Source organism: Empidonax traillii, unplaced genomic scaffold (genome assembly GCF_003031625.1).
Source record: "Empidonax traillii isolate 1590-97213 ecotype Southwest subspecies unplaced genomic scaffold, ASM303162v1 scaffold153:size895095, whole genome shotgun sequence".
Classification (NCBI taxonomy): domain Eukaryota; kingdom Metazoa; phylum Chordata; class Aves; order Passeriformes; family Tyrannidae; genus Empidonax; species Empidonax traillii.
Genome location: NW_020955346.1, coordinates 852,956 through 872,439, shown reverse-complemented (window position 1 = coordinate 872,439; position 19,484 = coordinate 852,956). Strand labels below are relative to the sequence as shown.

Genomic DNA, 19,484 nt, shown 5'->3' with positions numbered 1-19,484 from the left:
GAAATCAAATAAGGACATTTGCATGAGTCAGAAATTTCAGTTTCCAAGACTGCTGCACTTTTTTGGGCCAGTTTACCTGGGCCAGTTTACCTCTCTATGTTAATACTACAGGAATAAACTATAACCCGAACATGAAGAAAGCATAAGGCACATTTAATGAACTATCCCTATGAACATGGCGCAACTTCAGTATGTCTTCTCAAAGATAACAAAAATCTTGACAAATAACCTGACTCTGAAGCATTGTCAAAGGTGTCTCTCCTTGTTCCATTGCATCAGGATCACAAAGCCAACTTTGCACAGGTCGAGTTTGTTTTAAAAGAGAAAGATATGCATGAAAAACATCTGCTTTGACATTCTCTTCACGTTCTTTGAATCTGGCTATTAAAGCAGGAGATACAGTTTTGTAGAATTCTGGAAGCATTTCATGTCGTGTGCTAACCACAGCATCCAGACATTTAGCAGCTGCACGCCTCACTTTCCAGCTCATGTCATCGTCATCACTATATTCATCATCGCTCCCTTAAAAAAATAAATTATGCATAAGTTCAAGTCTAGACAAGCAAAGCACCAAGTTTTATTTTGAACAATTAAAAAAGAAGACAGTTGGGTTCTTTGCATAAGACACATGAAGTAATAGGTTCAGAAGTATGTTAAAAGCCATACATATAAAAAGCCTTCTAAACGGCCTAAGTTGTAATTCTTTGCCAATTTTTTCACGCTGGTCTTACAGTTGTATTAATTTAAATTGCAAACAGGACAAGGAGGTTCCCATCATATTTACAGCCTGACTACTGATTTAAAGCATATTCCTCTTTATTTGTGACAAAAACAACAATGCAACAACTAATACTAGCTGATCAAGATTCAGCAAATTATTCTGTTGGCTTCTTTCTTTTCATGCCCCCAAAAATAACAACAACAACAACAACAACAAAATTACACAGACTTCTCAGGTGCAAAAGCAACAACTATGCAGCTCGTTCTTTCCTTAAGTAATGAGAATGTTATGCTCTCAGTTCAGATTACTTGTGTGTCCAAATTTTCATAAAACTTACATATGGAAATGTTTGTCACTGTATTAACAATAAATACATTATGCCTTTCAGTCTAAAACATTCATCCTACAGAAAAATACTAGGCAATTTTCAATGTATTTTGATTTTATGTATTAGGTAACAATATTATATTATAGTGGAAAGTAGTGAGAAGCCTTTCCCATGCTGTATATGTATTTTCAATTCATGAACTGATGTTCTTCTCACTTTAGTTATATCATGCTTTACTCTTCCGTCTTTTTTCGCCTTTCAAGTTTTTTAAAGTATTTATCTTGTATTTTGTGTTCACCCTTGGAATTACTGATCTCGAGCAACAATATCCTATACTTTTATTTCAAGAGGTAAGTTCATAAAGTATGTTTAAAAGAGGTACAAAAATTGAATATGAAAGTATACAAGTCACTCAAATGCTGGTACTTAGTAGCAATACCACCTACACCAATTTTTTCAGACAGGTACATGATCACAAGCTCACCCTCACCCCCAAATCAACAAGAGAATATACCTTGATCATCATCATCACCACCATCTGCATCCATAGCATTTTCATCTTCATCCTCATCATCATAATTGTAATTAGGATCATACGTAAGATATTTAAGACAAATGTTTATAATAGTAGATACATGGGGATAAACTTCTTTAGGACACCTGCACAACACAAAGTACAATCAGTGTCAAATTACTCTGAGGAACTAAAATATTCCTAAAAGACTTCATGCCACATACCGTACTTTGGAGACACTGGCCAACACAACTTACATCAATGCACCCATCTGAATTACCGAAATTCCGAGAGGACAGTGCTACTGTTTAACAGGATCTGCTAGATGGGAAGATTGCAAAGGACTAAGATATGCCTCTGGATACCAATTTGTCACCGTAATTGGACACAAATATACTTCCCACCTCCTATTTGCACCAGTAGCAATGGCACAGAAGAAAATTTCTAAAGTACAGATGTTTAACACACTGTTTAACAGTTAAGTTACAAGGCAGAGTTACAGGAAAGTTCCAGCTCAAAGCTTGCAAAAATATTTTCTGTGAAGGAGATTGTCTTTTGATAGCTTACAATCCAATGGCACACTATTAGATTTGAAAAACTGAAATAGGTACCCACGACTTACCTCCTAACAAAAGATTCAAAGGCTTGAATGCAATACTCCCGTAGTTCATCATCATCTACATTACAAAACTTTACAACCAAAGGAATTATTTTCTCAAGATATTCACCTGGTAAGAGAAAAAAAGATCAGCTAAGTAATTACTCTCCCCTAAAAACTTTAAAGTAAAAGATAATTTATAAATTTTTCTTACCTATTCTGTGACCTGCTTGCCTACTGATAGCAGCAATACACTGTATATAGGTCCTAGTTGTTGACATGGAATCATTTTTAGACAGCTCTGTCAACAGATGTTCAATGAGGTCAACAAAAACCATATTGCCACAACTCATAACCAGGTGACCAAGAGCAATGATGGTTCTTTTCCTCACAGCAAGTCTTGGGCTGGTCAGCTGGGGGAGCAGACAGGTCAGAATTGAAGGATGGAAGTTAACAAGCAGTCCTCCTTGCCTTAAAACAGACAAAACACAAACTCAAACCAATTGAATCTAGATAACTTTGTTCATATACTGTACAACAATCTTTAAATATTCCCAAAATATCACAAAGATTCCAATTAATTATTTAAATTTAAGCTTTAGGAACTTTTTAAAAGAAGAAATTAGTTTAAAATATAAATAGATAAATATAAAAATAAACATTAAAATAAGGTTAAAATTACAGTGCTTAGAAGATTAAATAATAACGGAATCATTCTATAAATCATCTTCAATACATTCATTTTTTTTCTACATTAAGTTTCACCTGTACCTTACCATATTATTTTGTATAACTGCAACAAATTTAATTTTACATTTGGAAGACTTAAGTTCAAGCTTTAAGGAGTATTTATCAGCATTCACCAGCACATTAAAAGAGGGATGTTTACCTGCTCAGCATATCAGCCATGATATCCAGTGCCTCCAGTTGAACAGACACATCTTCCTGCTTGGCTATAGCACTCGTGAGACGTCCCGTGATCTTTTTGCAAACATTAGCTGCTAATGCAGAACCTGAAAGTACAACAAAACCTCAGCATTTTCATAATATTAAAAGAACTGAGTTTTTAACACCAGAGATCATGTCTGTGACTAGGGAAAGCAACCTAATCTCAGCATAAAGAAGCTTTTCCCTCCCAACAAAACAAGCCTGCACAGTCAGTTTGTTTGTTAATGTCATATGTGCTCTGCATTAGAGTTAAAAGACTACTTATGTACAAACATACTGAGGAGAGCTTCTTGTCCCAGAAGGCATATACAACAGAAAGGACACTGCTTTTGGTAGGGCAAGCAATGGAAAGAGAAGGCCAAGACAAGTCTAGAGCAATAAATGAAAGAACTACAGGTAAAAATGAAGAGATAAATCATATGGTAAGGAGAAACACAGAAGAGCCACCTCTAAAGAATGGTTGTATAATGAAAAAGTAAAATAAAATTATTTTGCACAAGAAGCTTCTTAAGTAATAAGTATGTGAAATACTGCTGAAACATTTGAGAAAAGGGGGAAAATTGGTACATCCAAAGTATTTTAAAATACAAGAAAAAAATGTCTTTACAACAACTCTATCGTTCCCCCTTCCTCAAACTGTTTAACGTCGTTTCAAGTAATTATGAGAAGGAATTCACATAATGGTAACAACACAGTTTGCATTCATCTTCACATGCATGAAATTTTTTTAGTCACACTTTGAGAATCTCAATGTGAAATTAATACCATTCCAACCTATTTAAGTCTGGTTTATATGTATTATGGTTAATTCTTAACTATGACTGAAACTAAAACGTAACAACTGGACAGTCAAATGTCTTACCACAAAGGCTAAGAAAAAAGGCAACAATCTATGTTTGAGTTGAGAGAAAGAAATAATATGTTTATTTTTATGTTAGGAATGTTAATTATATTGAAATATTTTTCTGCATTTTTGTTTGAGCTTTACCTCCACCCAAAAATGTCCTTTTATGTTGTGTAGGCAAACAAAAGTGCAAAAGCTTAAAGCAATTTACTTAAAATTAGTTCCTTATGTAAAGTTTATGCATCTCACTACTGCTTGATAAAAGCAGGATTTACATGTCAACTTTCAAAAGGGATATTAAAATCAGAGTTCTTTTCTTTAAGAGACCTCAGTCTCTAAAAATGTCATTTCCAAAGCCTTTTTAATCACTTCTCTATTCTCATTCCTATTCTACACTGATATCTGAAAAGCACTTGAATAAAAAGTAATGACATTAAGTGATAAGTTGTTCAACATTAATATCTCTTTTGAAGGAAAGACTGCCATCATTTAAACCTGCAGTTAAGCATTTCAGTAATTCACAAGGTACTTTCCAAAACACTTCCCAGAAACTGAGACAAGAAATCAGATGGTTAGAGAAAAACACCCAAGTTGTAATCAATTTTAAAGTGTACTATCAATCAAAAAGCAAGATGAAGTTTAGCTATTACTACAGTCCAGAAACGCTCCACCAGACAATTATTAAAATAGAAGTTTTTAACTCAATTTGTTATACCAAAGTTTATATACTCTAAGTTTGTTTTCCCCATTAATGCAAACCTTCAGTAGAAAAAAAAAAGTGTTTAAACTTTTAAAGTAAAATCTAGCAATACAGTCAGAGAAGGAGAAACTAAAAGGATATTTGTGCCATACATTCTTCCCCTAACAGGAATTAGTTCCAATGCTAAATGAACTGAATCCTCTTCACTAAAAAAACAGGCTTTTGTATTTTTTTTTGAATTAGTAAATTACACAACTAGATAAAGCCTTGAGTACAAAATGCCTTACCACTGGAAGCTGGGGGGAGTTCTCCAATCACAGTTTTAAGACCAATGCTTGAAATGTCACGTAACTGTTCTTTGTCTGAGAGCATGTTTGTACAGAGAGTATCTACAATGGTCTCCACTTGATACTCCTTCACTTTACTCACCAAAGGTCCAAGGCTGTATAAAGAGAAGAAAAGTTTTAAATCTGCAACCCTAAATAAAACATCTCATTTTATCTCAGTATTTTGCATTCAAGTCAGAAACTTAAGGTTGGGTTTGGTAGCAATACAAAGCAGAATTTTAAAATCTGAAAACCTCCAGCTGGTTGGGTTGATAATCCGTCTCCATAAATCTAGTAACAAAATGCTCATTTAGTACCTGGTTTTTATCTGGTGCTGGAAACAGTTTTTGCATGACTTTATTGCTTCAGTCTGAAAACGAGAATCCCTCTTACTTCTCATCTAATAACAAGATTTATAACAAAAATTACCTAGCCAGAGCCTTCAGTTCACCTGCTTGACCATCAGCTCTTGCTTACTTCACAGACAAGTAAGCAACATTCTTAATTACTGCATCTTTATTCTCTGCAACACTTGGATTCAACACACTGAGACTCCCATTCCTGAGAGTGCCTTCCTTATTAGAATGCAAATGCTAAAATAAAAATGTGACATGGCATGTCCTCCTTCACACAGACTACAAGCACCACATACATGCAGCACAATTACACTTCCTCTGTCCTCTGAACTGTGAGTTTTTAGTTATCCCAACCATTTTGAGAATTGCAACGATTTTGTATTCCTTTGTCAAACGCTCTCAATTTGTTTAAAATACTAAAACTTCAGATGTCCTAGTAAAGTCTGGTCTGTTGCTAAGAGCTATAGCATTCTTCACCGCCTTTCTAGCCCTATCACCAAATTCCAGCATCTCTCCATTCTTAATGTTCTGTTCCAAAAGGAAAGTTAAAAAAAAATCCCAAGCCTTTTATTGCCTCTGTCCTCCCATTCACCTGCTAAAAACCTCTGTAACAACTCCAAGAACTTACTCCTTTTCCAATTTCATACATTTGATTGTACAATGTAATAATGGAGTTGACAGGTCATGATACAAAACTAAACCCTGATAAACAAATATCAGTATGCAGGACTAGTAAAATTAATAAATTCAATACGTCTTATTCTAATTGTACCTGATTACTGGAAAGAAACTATCTGGATTCAAAGTACTTCCTTTCAGACCCTAGTGGTTATAGGGGAGGGAAAAAACTCTTTGGTTTTATTTCATAAGATTTTGAAAATTAGTCTGAATTAAGAGCAAATTTCATAATAAAAAAAGTGCAGGCATTAAGTAAAGTGCACAAAACTAGAGGAGGGAGGAACGATCTATAGGCAAACAGGAATTCTGCCCAAGCTAGTAGGATACTAAGATCTCAGTGAAGGCTGAACTGTCAGTAAATAGTTCAAAATCAAAATTAAGTTATGCCACTCAGTCAAAAACTTACTTTATGCTTAGTACTTATCTAATTCCCACAATACTGTAACAGAAAAATCACTTGAGTCTTTATCAAATGGAGAGTTTCTTTCTTAATTTATACGTAATGAGAGACAAGCACAAAATCCAAGATGACACTGAAACGTTTTTGGTTGGTTGGTTTGTTTTACTTGAAATGGCTCCAGAGCTTTAAGTCTAACTCTCCAAGAACACAGCTGGGCCCTGAGTTCACTACTAGCTAATAAAACTGTCAGCCAGGCAGTCGTGAGTGAACACACAGGTCACAGATCATTATGCAGAAGGAAAGGCTCAAGGCTGTGGCATTCAGCATAAAGGCAGTGAAGTTAGTTCAGGAGCTTAGTACTGTACTTATCATGACTACAGTTCTCACCCCACACACCTGCTGCCTTGCTGGTACTGTTGAGGAAAAGGTAAACCCCTGCAGTACTTTGACAGTGGAAACTCAAGGATGTGTAGCTTAATTCCAAAGTGCTGTTAACAAGTAAATGTTACATTGTATTAATTTCACCTATTGACCTATAAATGCTTTGCATTATCTCACCATATTTAATGTGACTTGTCACCTTGGACCATACTGAATTAACTTTTGAATGTATAGTCAAACTTAACAATAACTTTGTTCATTTGACAATCCCCATACCTGGTCAGGGCAAGTTCCATTTGAGAGGTCATTGGGGAAAACAGGAATGGTTTGGTCAAACATAACTTAGGAGCACCTACAGGGTAAATCCAAGACCCCATGACCCAAGTTCCTCTGAAACTCAGTTTTCTCGTCAGTCTCAGAGCATCAAACTTTCCATTCATCCTGCTACAAAGGCTCCCAAATGCACTCTGAGCTCTCCAAACCTTCCACACTTCTTGCTTCACAAGTCCTCTCAGTCATTCCAAAGCCATCCCTCACCACCATACAGCTCACACCACAGGAAAACTGTAGGCCCTCAAAAAACACTGCTGCACCCAATCTGATTACCCGTATTCTCCACTCCTGAAAAAAAAAAAGAAGAGTGTTCTGACAGCTCAGACTAAACTGTTAGAGCTATTGCAGGGAGTAGGACTGGAGGACTAGGCTCAGATTCAGAAGACTTCAAATCAGTAATTCCAGATGGACTCAAAAGGGTCAAGATCTATGATCTTCACTCTTGGATAGCTAGCAGTCATGGCTCTGTGCAGTAGGACAAATCCAAAACTCATCTTCCATTCCAAAACCTGTTGTATGTACTTCACTGCTGCTACCCTTCTTTCCCAAGTCCAAGAATTAGCAATGGCAAGAGCTAATTTTTACTAAAAAATGCCCAGCAGAAGCAAAAGGCAACAAGCAAAACATGCAGACAGAGGAGGATATGGACAAGCAAGCCTCTGTATTCAAGCACTACGCATGACTTATAGTATGATAGTAACCAGAGTAAGGTTCAAAGTTTTGGCATGGTCTGTCATCACGTCAGGCAAACTTAAGGAACTTCTCTTCCAACGGCCATGCTCATAATGCCTTACACCCATGAACTCAGAACACTGTTTGCACTTGAGACACAGCACGTAGATTAACACCCAGGAATATGCAATCCCCAAAGCAACCACACCTAGCACTCTTCACGCCTTCCTTCACAAACTGTAACCTGCTTGGTTTCTTTCTTTCCTCGCCCACCCTATCTGTGTGGCAACACCTGCAGGAAATACTGGCAATGCGTGTGTGGGGCCAGGGAGAGGGGAAGAAAGCTGCAAAGGCAAAACACATTGACCAAAACCATGCTCTGAAATATCACTTACAACTAACTCAGTTCTGTTAATGCACAAAACTTCGAACTAATTTGACATTAGTCAAACTAGGCCACAGACATATGTAATTGACACATTATGATCACACCAATGCCATAAATTAAGGAAGTCTGCAATTTAGTAATTTTGCAGAGTATTTTATGGAGATGTAGGGATAACTTTAATATAAAAACACAAGAACAACTTTGGGTCAACACTTCTAGAAGATAGAGCATACGGGTAATCTCAAGAGGACTGTTAACTGAGATACTGACTGGTATCCGATCAAAGGCATAAAAAGAAGCCCTTTAAGTGCACAGAGATGAAGATGTAATGGAATGTTTTCTCACTTGCTTCCGCAGAACCTACAGAAATGAACAGCTCTGACAGAGCACCCTTCATTAAAAGCAGTCAAACCTCAGGCCCTAACCAGACACTGCCCTTTAATTTAGGAAAAGGGCACTGTACTGGATTCTTCAGATTCCATTAAACCATCTCCACTGCTACTAAACCCCTGAGAGTAGGGGTTCAGAGAACCATATCCAGAATCCAATCTGGTCATTTTACTGCTTTGATAATGTTAAATTAATAATGCAATGTTATTAAAATATGTTTTACCACTGATACTGATAAAGGCCTTTTCCCTCTAACAGATAAACTCCCGATAAACCTGTACATAAAGCATTTGCGAACACACAGATTATTACCAGGAACTACCTCTGAGACACAAACACATCAAGCCATCCCTGACTGCAGTTGAAACGTTTTTTTTCACTTGCTCAAAAAGCTCACAGCTTTCTCCACAACTTGATTTCACTCTTCAGCCAAGCTTTCCCATTTCAGTGATTCATTGACACATCTATATTTACAGCTTCTCTTCAAATACACACCACTGTCAGCCAGTGGCTACTCACAGTGCTGTTGCACTCGTCTACCCTTGGAGCATAGTAAATTGTTTTGCAAGCAGCGCAAGCATAAATCAACTAGAATAGAAAACAAAACAATTCCAAGTTACAATGACTGTCCACAACCAGAGAAATTCCCTGGGCATTTCAGTCAACAGACTACAGTATACAAGGTTAGAATCTGTAGAAACCATTTCTCATCCATAACATTGCCTGCTCCAACAGAAGTACTGTAAATAGAAGCACTAGGAAAGATGAACAAGCACATGTACAATTATGGGAGCAAATTCAAATAAATCTGAGTAACAATAGCCTTTCAAAAATATTCAAAACCTGCAGAGTAGCAATACTAAAGGTTTGCTTTTGATCAGTATGGATGGAGTTTGCTATCTGGTTGGTGAAATTCCAGGTGGCAATGTCATCCCTCCTCCCATGGCCGGAAAGGTCACGTCTTCTGTTTTTGCAGTTTACAATTGCTTGTGCAACTCTACAAAAATGCAACTTCCACATCCTAGCGACTTGCAGTTGACACCATCTTTTTATACATTGACTCTGATACACCAGAAGCAGGTCACTACCAAAAAACTCTTGGTTCCTAAGTGAAAGCATCTCAAGTTATAGCAAGAACTTATTTTAAACCTGAACTGCTGAACAACTACTAAATACTTCAGATTTAAAGAAGTTTATTCTTCAAATGTAACCTATGAGTAACTAAAATAATGACAGACAAGACCAGTCAATTAGATTCATCTCAGTTAAGTACAGAAAACATTTTTTGCTAATGTTTTAAAGATGACCAAACCACTTAAATGACATCCAGACAAACACTATAAATTACAGTTTCTAGAAAGTGTTAAACTGTATTTTTCCCGAGTCAGCACCTTCAGTCCTATTTACTTAACCTGTTAGTTCAATCAAGCAGACATGCCAATTGTGAAGTAAATTTTAAAAACTGATCGCCTCAAGCTTTTCTGGCCTTTAAAGTCAGTAGATATCACTTACAGACTTTATTATTAGTCCTAGATTACAAACTAAGCTTATCAGAAGTTGAAAATAAACTATAACCTTCTTTTATAAAATCAATCCTGACTACAAAGTTTTTGCACTTAAGTAAGTATTTTTCACACTTGAAGGCTGTTTTGGATATTGTTTTAAGTGCTCTTTGATCTTTTCCTTTTCACTAATAATTCACATACAATAATTTGTGTCCAGTTTCTCTCAGTCAAAAGCTCATTCAGCTGCCTATGGAAATAAACAATAACACACTATCTCCTTTAAGTTGCATGTATTTGAAAATAAAGGTGTTGATAGTGTAGCTCCTTATCAGGAAGACGGACACCAACTCAATCAATTATAGACTCAAGCTGGCATATTTTAATAGCTATCAAATAAGCCCACTTATTTACAGGGAAGAGTTAAAATTCACAAAAAAAAAAAAGAAAATCAAAACATTATTCAAATCAGCAGTATAGCATGATGTGCAGTGGTGTATTAACCCAGCATTCAAAATGCTTTGAAGCTGCTGAACTGGATGAGCCACACAACAGTCAATACATGCATCATCCTGTTCACACCAATGACTCAAGACTCACAGCGTCAGGCAGAGTTACTTATATACATCACTGCCCAGAGAAGTCACACTGGTAAATGCAGAGAAATTACAGTATCACAAGGGAGGAATCACTGAAAGTACTTTAATTCCCCCACGGATAGATATATGAGTGCACCTGGGTTCTTACAGGTTTCAGGAAATGTTTCACTGTGTGAATCAATAATGATTTCTATGTGTAGGTTTAAGTGGCAGGACAGCAAATCACAGAAAACTGCTCAAAAAGAGAAGCAGTTCATCTTTAAACTGCAATTCCGAACATATGAAACAATCAATGTGAAATTCTGGTCAACAGAACATTACCAGCATTATCATCAAGGAAGAACAAGTCCACTCAACACAATACCTATGTTCAGACAAACTACACTGCTTGACTAATCCAGATGCACATAATCTTAAAAAAAAAGCTACTGGCAGTGTAATGACTACTGCTGTAAGGTGTATACAATACCATGCTGTAAGAACATGCAATAGCATTTTCTACAGTAGCTAACTGTAAAACAGCCTATGACTACCAGATGAAGCAAAAACCATTCCTGCACAAAAAATGTAGACAACATGAACAGATTTAAAATTTTACATATAATTCCCAAAAACAACGTAAACAACCTGCGGTTACTGACATAGGTTGCATCTACGGCCTGCAAGAGAAGCTTGACAAATAAAATCCCTTTCTCTTTTGTAAGGACAAAGATTAGAGCAGACTGACTTTTACTTCAAGAGTACTAAGGCATTACTTTTCATTTTTATTCAGAAACGAACTGGACAATCATCTTGCAAGATAGCTACCCAAATATCCACAAACTCAAAAACTCACTTCTGCTAAAGAACAACATGTTTTATCCTGCCCAAAATCAGTTTAATATAACTGAAAAGATCAGGAACAAAATCACTAGTGTGCTTTGTATAGGTAAGAAAAAACAAGTTAATCAGCATTCTAACCAATAGAGCCCTTCCTAGTCAAGCAGGGGAAAAGGTAAAACCAGGAACACTGCTTACTTGTTGCTACACTTGCCTAAAAATAAAGAGTTTTATGGCTGCTCTGAGTTGTTTTAAATCTGCTGTGTTCAGTGACCTCAAGAATCAAACCCTGGAAGAGTGATCCTTACCTCTGCCATTCAGAGCATTTACATTCATCTACCTGTAAAGGAAGCTCCCCTAACAAGCTGCAAAACTTTTCTCCCTTCCTCAAGAAAAATCTATCTTGAATACAGATTCAAAGGCACATAGAGTTGTCGTAAATCCTTTTTCTATAAGAGAGGGAATCTAATCCTTAATGGGTCATCAAGTACCAGCCTGATGAAAGTTACTGCTGATAAGTCTCTAGAGTTTGCCATAGAATTTAAACTGTGTTTAAATCTCTTAGTTTCCTCAGTTGAAAGTGCCAGAAAATCAGTAACAGAAATACAGAAGAATACAAAATATTTAAAATCAAAAAAAGTCAAGAAAAATAGCTGGCTGAACATAACTTCCCAATGAATCAGGCTTACACCCAGTGCTGTAGTAGATGGAAGACTTTCGATTAGCTTGAACTGTCTCAAAATAACTACAGCTTAATAGTGTTCAGCCCCTCCGATCCTTCACCCTCACTAATGTTTCTACCAAAGCTCATCTGATTGTAGCAGAGCACTAAGCCAGAACAAAACTAATTCCCCAAACCAACCTATAACAAAACTAGATGAGAAGCAGTGCAAGAAAAAGGACAAGGAGGACAAGAACAGCAGAGCAGCATTAGCTCAGACTGGCTTACAACTGTCATGAACAATACTGTGAGTATAAGCCGCCTTAAGACAGTTGCGGGTTTGTTTTTTTTTTATCTAAAGCACATCTGCAAGTGATTGGGATGCAAAAACAAAAAAAACTTGGTAAGTTCCACAATGTATACCTTCCTCAACATTATTTGGATTCCTTGAAAACACTCCAAACTTGAAAGAGATTCTGCCACATTAATTAAATCAAAAAATTTTATCAGTATGTCAAAGTAAACTTTAAAAATTGAAGAATTGTTAATAAAATTGGACATGTTCACACACGCAGGTCTCTTTTTTCTCATCCTCTTCTGTTTGTAATCTTTCTTTAATGTTTCAATTTAGATCCTAAATTCTAACACTACCATTAAAGATTGTGATATATAAACTGTGTCTATGTGCATTAATCTAAACTTCCTGATAACTATAGGATGTACATTGAAAAGGACTACTGCACGTGTGCCCTAACAAAACTTTTCCACAAAATGCGATTTCACACAAAGACAATTCTAAGCCTGAGCCAAGTTTCATATAATATACTCTTCTAATTGAGTACAAGCAATCTGTTTCAAAGTCATGGAACTTAAGTTGTACCACGGGGAATTCAAGACTTTTGAAAAGTCTGAATTAAAAAGAAAAATGGCATTTTGTCTTGTTTGTTAAAAAAAGGCGGGGCAGAAGACACATTTTAACAACACTGCACCCCTGGTGAGAGTAGTAAAAAAGTAGTGACAATTATATTGCTAAATACTGCTAATATCAAACTTTGGCTTGAAACTTGACCTTCCTACACTAATTTCTCTGTGCAAAGTTTTGGTTACCATCACTTAAAATATTTCAGAAGCTGAAGCAAGCACTGTTTCTAAGTACCTAAACAGAAGTACACAGAGGCCTTTTCTGCTTTGGTAGTCTGACAAGGCAAACTGTAAAGAATAACAATCTGAAACAAACTCAGCTAGTCACAATGTGAAGCTTCTCAAGCTCTTATGTAGCAAACTTACTTCAATCCAGGCCTCATGGAATACAGGTAGTGTAAATGGAATATAAAAAAACCTGAGCTCACAAACAAGAAACATTCTCAGAAACACTAGAACTTCATAAGAGAGGACCTCTTTCAAGGGCACAAAAAGTAAGAATGGCCAAGAACAGAAAGTCATAATAAACGTGGCACCTCTTCAAAGGGTGCTCTGGAAAAGTAACACCACATGTAAAATGAAACAAAGTGAGAACGAGAGAGTAGTGAAGCAACAGAAATCTCTGAACTGAAAGTAACTGCACCCTGACCCCATAAAACATTTACAGTTCGTGTAAAGCTTGTAAAACTATTAACATAGTATTCTGAATGTAAATGAAGAGGGAAGTTCCTTATTTGATAACCAAGACCACATATTTACATTTTTGTGTTTTCATCTCTGCTTGAAAACTACTCCAATACTACAATTCTTCCCCTACACATCATCTAACTTCTCACAGAAAAATACCAGTGTGGCAACTACCACTGAATTATAAGATTTTTGTATCTATTTAGCATTCAAGAATTATCACCAAAGAACAAGTGTGTCACTCAAATACTTTCAGCAAGGGTTGCATACGCTATTTGCTGTCTGAAATCTCAAATGTTAATCCCCAATGTCAACAGAAGATAGTTCTGTAAGAAACTACAATTAAGGCAAGTAACCTCTAAGAACAAGGGTTCCTTTGTGGACATCAGTTTCACAATTGTTTTGTGTAGCAGAGGTAGTTTTGAGTTTTTCGAAAGTACTTTATGTTGTTTAGTCATCATACAATTCTTTACATCACAGAAAAAAAAATACCTACCATTTGACAGCCAAGTTTTGCACCTCACCATTCTTATCTTCCAGTAATTTCAAAATCATCTTCACCACCTTTCTTTCACTGTCATCATCCAGCTTGATAGAATCTTTCTGTAGTTCTGTCATCAAGTCATTAGTAGCCATAAACCTGACAAAAGATGGTCAGATAATTATTGCTAAAAGGAGACAGGTTATACACAGTGCTCAGGATTCAAGATTCTCTGTTTCTACCATTCATTATCAAACAAATCACTTTTAACATTGGATTACTGTTGTCTGTTTTGTGATGCAAGTAGCATTTACAGAATAGAAAGCTGAAAAATTGTATTTGGAAAGGACAATAACTTTGAGTTAGGTCATCATCTTTGTCTAATGAGAACAGCTATGTATTTTACTTCCAGTTTATTTATATCATATTCCGTATGATGTCCACAAAGAAAAACTGACACTTCCACAGATTTTAAATAGTCCTTTCATTGGCTATGCTGATGTTGTAAAAAACAAGCTTTTTTAAAAAACTTTTTAAAAAGAATTATTCTCTGCTCTGAGTTTTTTTTAAAACAAATTTTAACCAAGAAGAAAAATATAGTTTCTCAAACATTCTCCCACAAGTTCACAAAAGCCAAACATTCATTAATGAAGAAATAATATTTAAGCTTATGTTTCATTTGTTTTTAATTTTCTTGCCCTGTACAGACTAGCTTGTTTACAGTCCAGAAACCAGCTGATCACGTTTACCCATCCCACAATCCAGTGTGTCACAGTAAAGAACAAAATTAATTCTCGAGAAATCAAGCAAATAAAATCATCTTCCATGGCAATGAATTTACTATTTAATAACAGTTATATCCACTAATAGAAGAATATACTGACAAATGACTTTCCAAAAATATTGGTTTTATGCCCTTTGTTTCTTTTCCTTCTAATGACTGCTTCCAAATCTGTTCTTCTTTTGTAAGTGCCCTCTCTTCTCAGCAGCAGCAATACAGATATATTACTCACGTACAAATCCCGTGGGCTTTGGTACCAATACTGACCCCATTCCAAGCCCCTGATAACAGGGGTTCGTATTTAAACAGTTGAGAGTGACATTTGGACTTCAGGGCCTTAATCAGAAATCACTTGAGCTCAGGTTTTACTTGGAAGGTTATCTCTGCAGCCTGACATGCCAGATATTGCTTTTTCATTGAAAATTAAAGCCAAGAGTCTACACAATCTTAATATGCATCACAAATGCCAGATGCTTGCCTTCATATAATGGACCTCAGTTTGTCCTGTCTTTTAATACAGTAATTCCAGCCTAACAGTCTCAAGGTGTTTCTAAAATAAGACCCCATTCGTTTTTCACTCACTCCAACAGTCCCACTGAAGCAAGTTTGCAATCTGACAGGAAACAGATGTGCACATAAACAGGCCGTGAATGCAAACAGCATTAATTTTAAGCACAGTCAAGAAAAAAATACTACATAAGTAAAGGTAGTGGACAGGTAGGATGGAATTTAAGGATAGATATGAAATTACAGAGTACTAGAACACTCAAAAATTGTCTTCAAGTTACTGCCAGTATTTATCTCCTTTTCTTCAAAACTAGCTCCTCTCACTTCCTTGGTCGGTAGATCCTATTTCCCAGCTTTAGGAGTGCACATGCACTAATCATCTACTTGTCAGTTCCTAAACTAGGCAGAGTTTGTGCATCCTCAGTGCTTCAACAGCTGCTGCACTCAACTTCAATGCGATGCGGAGGTCAAACAACTTTAGTTCCAAGTAGGTGGTATTAGAAACATAGTTTTGAGTAGTTTCAATGTGACTTTTAGTCACAATTGCTGCTTCTGCAGGCACATCAAACTTTCCCTGGAGCAAAGCAGGCAGAGCAGCAGCAGTTCCTCACACCCAGTATTCAGAGAAGTCATTCTCCTCCTCCCGCAGCCAGATGTAAACTGCCACCTTACAATACTGCCCTGTTTAAAATTTAAGCCTGAATTTCCAAGCAGACAATACACCTGCAAGTATGTTTCTCTTCCAAGAAGTACTTCCAAAGAAGTACATCTTCCAAGTTTGCATTGGACAAGTCAGCTTATCCAAAAAAAAGGAGGATAAAATTTTACAGTAAAGTTACTTGAACAGTGGTTTATACTCAGCTCCCTGGTATCAACAAGATAACTGCTCTATCCCTCTTCAAATAAACATAATCCTATTGTAAATGAACATAAAATTACTAAAAGTAAATGCTATTTTATATGTATCATGTATTGGCATAATGGATAAAGTTTCATATAACATGTTATTGCATAGCAGTCCGTTTGTAAAGGTCTATCATCATGCATTCTTTATGGTTTGTAAAGTTAGATTTTAGTCTGGGGTTTTTTTTTAATATTTGAGAATTCCAAAGTTGTTCAAAGCTCCTAGAACAGATAATTTCTAAGTGTGCTCTACTAAAGGAACTACAAAAGAAGTTTTAATTCCATGTAGCTGGGGCGAAAAATGTGCTTTCTACAATTGCATTTGACAGGTGGCCTGACCCTTGACAGAGGTCTAACCCTTATATGCAGAAAGTTTTTAACTCATAAAAATCAGTATAACTTTTTCTAAGTCATTCTCCCCATAAGAATAAAATGACTTAATCACAGAAACAAACTAGGATGATAAAAGCAAAAAATCTTCTGTAACACTCGGAGAAAAAAATGTTTGAATTTAGTTCCAGAATAATTTAAAGAAATAATTTTTTAAAAATCAGGCAATTCTTGATTGTCTTGTTTCAGACTAAACACTAATTTTTTGTACTTCCAAAATTTCTAATCTGAATCATCCAGGTAATTCCAATCTGAAAGAAACTGACATGAAAAAAACACATAAATATATCACATTTGTGTCCAGTTTGTCAAAACCTAACAGGATTATTCAAAACCCAACTCTATGTTAATTTGATCACCACCTCTGTTTCCTTTAGTTTTTAATATATTAACAAGGAGTTGTTTGGATGTCAACATGTACTTTAACCATAAACTAAGTACTGTAATGCTGCAGCAAAACAACAAAACACAAGTAAATTTTATGTCTTTTCCTTGTCTGTATTCATGTACCCTCTTTGACAAATAAAGGCTTCAAATATGAATTTCTGGCTGCACACAATACAAAAAAAATGTAATTATTTTTAACCTAATGCTTTGCTAGAGCTACTGCGCAAATGTATTTTCTGTGCTGTTCTTTAACAGTTTACTTGTATTATCTCACTTTGATACTTTACATATTACCTACTATTAATTTATTACAAAGCAAACAAATGATCCAATAAAAAGTAGTGTTCTTGTGACAGCTACTAAGCTCAAAATTAAATGCCAGTCCTGTCCCCATAACACTTAACTCGAATTCCCTCTTCGGATGCACAAAAGCAGTACCAAACTATGCGAGGACTATAAGAACCCTCTGTCTACAAGATGCAGCATCCAGGAAAGATATAAGCTGCTTAGAATCACAGAATTTTTAGGACTGGAAGGCACCTCTGGAAATCACCTAGTCCAATCCCCTTGCCAAGGCAGGGTCACCTAGAGCAGGTTACACAGGAACACATCCAGGTGGGGTTTGAATGTCTCCACAGAGGGAGTCTCCACGACCTCCCTGGACAGTCTGTTCTAGTGCCACCATCAACAGATTTCACAGAATATTCTGAGTTGGAAGGGATCCCCAAGGATAATCAAGTCCAACTCCTAAGTGAATGGCCCATATGGGAATCGAACCCACAACCTTGGGTTTTTCAGCACCATACTCTAACCCACTGAGCAACACAAAGAAGTTCTTCCTCATGTTGAAGTGAAACTTCTTATGCTTTAGTTTACGGCCATTGTTCCTTGTCCTGTCACTAGACATCACTGAAGAGCCTGGCACTATTCTCTTGGCACCTGTCTTTGAGGTATTTATATGCCTTAATGAGACCCCCACTCAGTCTTCTCTCCTCTAGAACAAACAGGCCTAGCTCCTTCATTCTCTCCTTATAATGAGAAATGCTCCAGTCCCTTAATCTTCTTTGTGGCCCTCCACCGGACCCTCTCAAGCCTGCCGTGCTGGCTGGCCCTCCCTGCTCCTATTCGTAGGAATTCATATTTTTTTGAACTTGGGAAGGGACCTGGGAGGTCACCTCACCCGGACTCCGCTGCTCCACGCAGGGTCAGTGACAGTCGGTTGCTCAGGGCTTCGTTCGTTCGGCCTCTGAGCATCTGCGAGGCCAGAAACTCAAACCTTATCCCCGCCTGTCCCCGCCAGCTCAGCAAACCTGACGGGCCGCTCGGCTTTCCCGGCTGCCGGCGATCCCTGCCCAGACGCGTGGAGGCCGCGGCCGTGCGGGCACCGCCGCGCCCCGTCCTTCCCGGGCAGCGAGGAGGGGCGCTCCGCTCCCGGGAGCTCCCTCCCCGGGGCAGCAGCCGCGGAGCATTCGCGCCCGGTCCCGCAGTGGCGGCGCGGGGGGCACAGCGCGGGCCCGCGGGCCGGCCCCGTCGGGCACTGCCCGGGCCGCCGCAACCCCCGCCGGGCCCACGGCGGGCGCGGGGGCGGACGCGGGGGCGGCGGAGGGCGCGGGGCCGGCGGAGGGCGCGGGGTGAGGGCGGTGGGTGGTTCCCACCTGAAGTCCTTGTCGCTGGATGTCATTTTCTCCAGCAGGTTGGAGATGTGGTACGAGGCGCTCGCCATGTTGACGGACGCGGCCGGGGCGGGAAGGGGAGGAGGGGAGGAGGAGAGGAGGCGGCGGCGGCGGCGTCTCCCCGGGCTGGCCGGCTCCGCAGCGCCCGCGGTGCAGGGGCCGGGCCGGGCCGGGCCGGGCCGGGGAGGGGGGCGGCTGCGGCGGGCGCGGCGGGAGGGGCGGGCAGGCGCGCGCGGCAGCTCGCGTTCGGCGCCGGGGTCGAAGGGCGGCGCCGCTGATTGGCTGCGCGGGCGGGCGGGAGGCGCGCGCGGCCCCGTGGCACCTCGTGGCGTCAGATCGTACGTAGCGCAGAGCATGCGCGGGAAGCTCGGGAGGCCGCGGGAGGGTGGCGGGGACTGCGCGTCCCGGCGTGCACCGCCCACGGCTCCGGCCGCGGCGCTGGCGCAGGGCACGCCGGGACATGTAGTTTGCAGCGCGGCAGGATACCCACCGCGCGGGGCACGCCGGGATGCGGAGCCTCGTTGTGGGGTGGGGCTGGGTGGGGGCGGTTTCCCTGAGGGGGAGCCGGCCGAGGCGCGGTCGGAAGCGTACTGCTC

The 19,484-nt window shown here is 38.8% G+C and overlaps 1 protein-coding gene across 1 annotated transcript in view; it reads right to left on the bottom strand.

The window, feature by feature from the left end:
* The window catches only part of CAND1 (cullin associated and neddylation dissociated 1), a 28,178-nt gene extending 9,142 nt beyond the window's left edge, over window positions 1–19,036 (bottom strand). Inside the window, exons 1-8 of the mRNA XM_027884694.1 lie at window positions 18,871–19,036; window positions 14,263–14,406; window positions 4,941–5,095; window positions 3,051–3,174; window positions 2,376–2,632; window positions 2,186–2,291; window positions 1,564–1,709; window positions 230–522 (exon numbers count right to left, since the gene is read on the bottom strand). Coding sequence (XP_027740495.1) covers window positions 230–522; window positions 1,564–1,709; window positions 2,186–2,291; window positions 2,376–2,632; window positions 3,051–3,174; window positions 4,941–5,095; window positions 14,263–14,406; window positions 18,871–18,938 — 1,293 coding nt within the window. The 5' untranslated portion in view covers window positions 18,939–19,036. The remainder of the gene's footprint in view (window positions 1–229; window positions 523–1,563; window positions 1,710–2,185; window positions 2,292–2,375; window positions 2,633–3,050; window positions 3,175–4,940; window positions 5,096–14,262; window positions 14,407–18,870) is intronic.
* Between the last annotated feature and the right edge of the window lie 448 nt (window positions 19,037–19,484).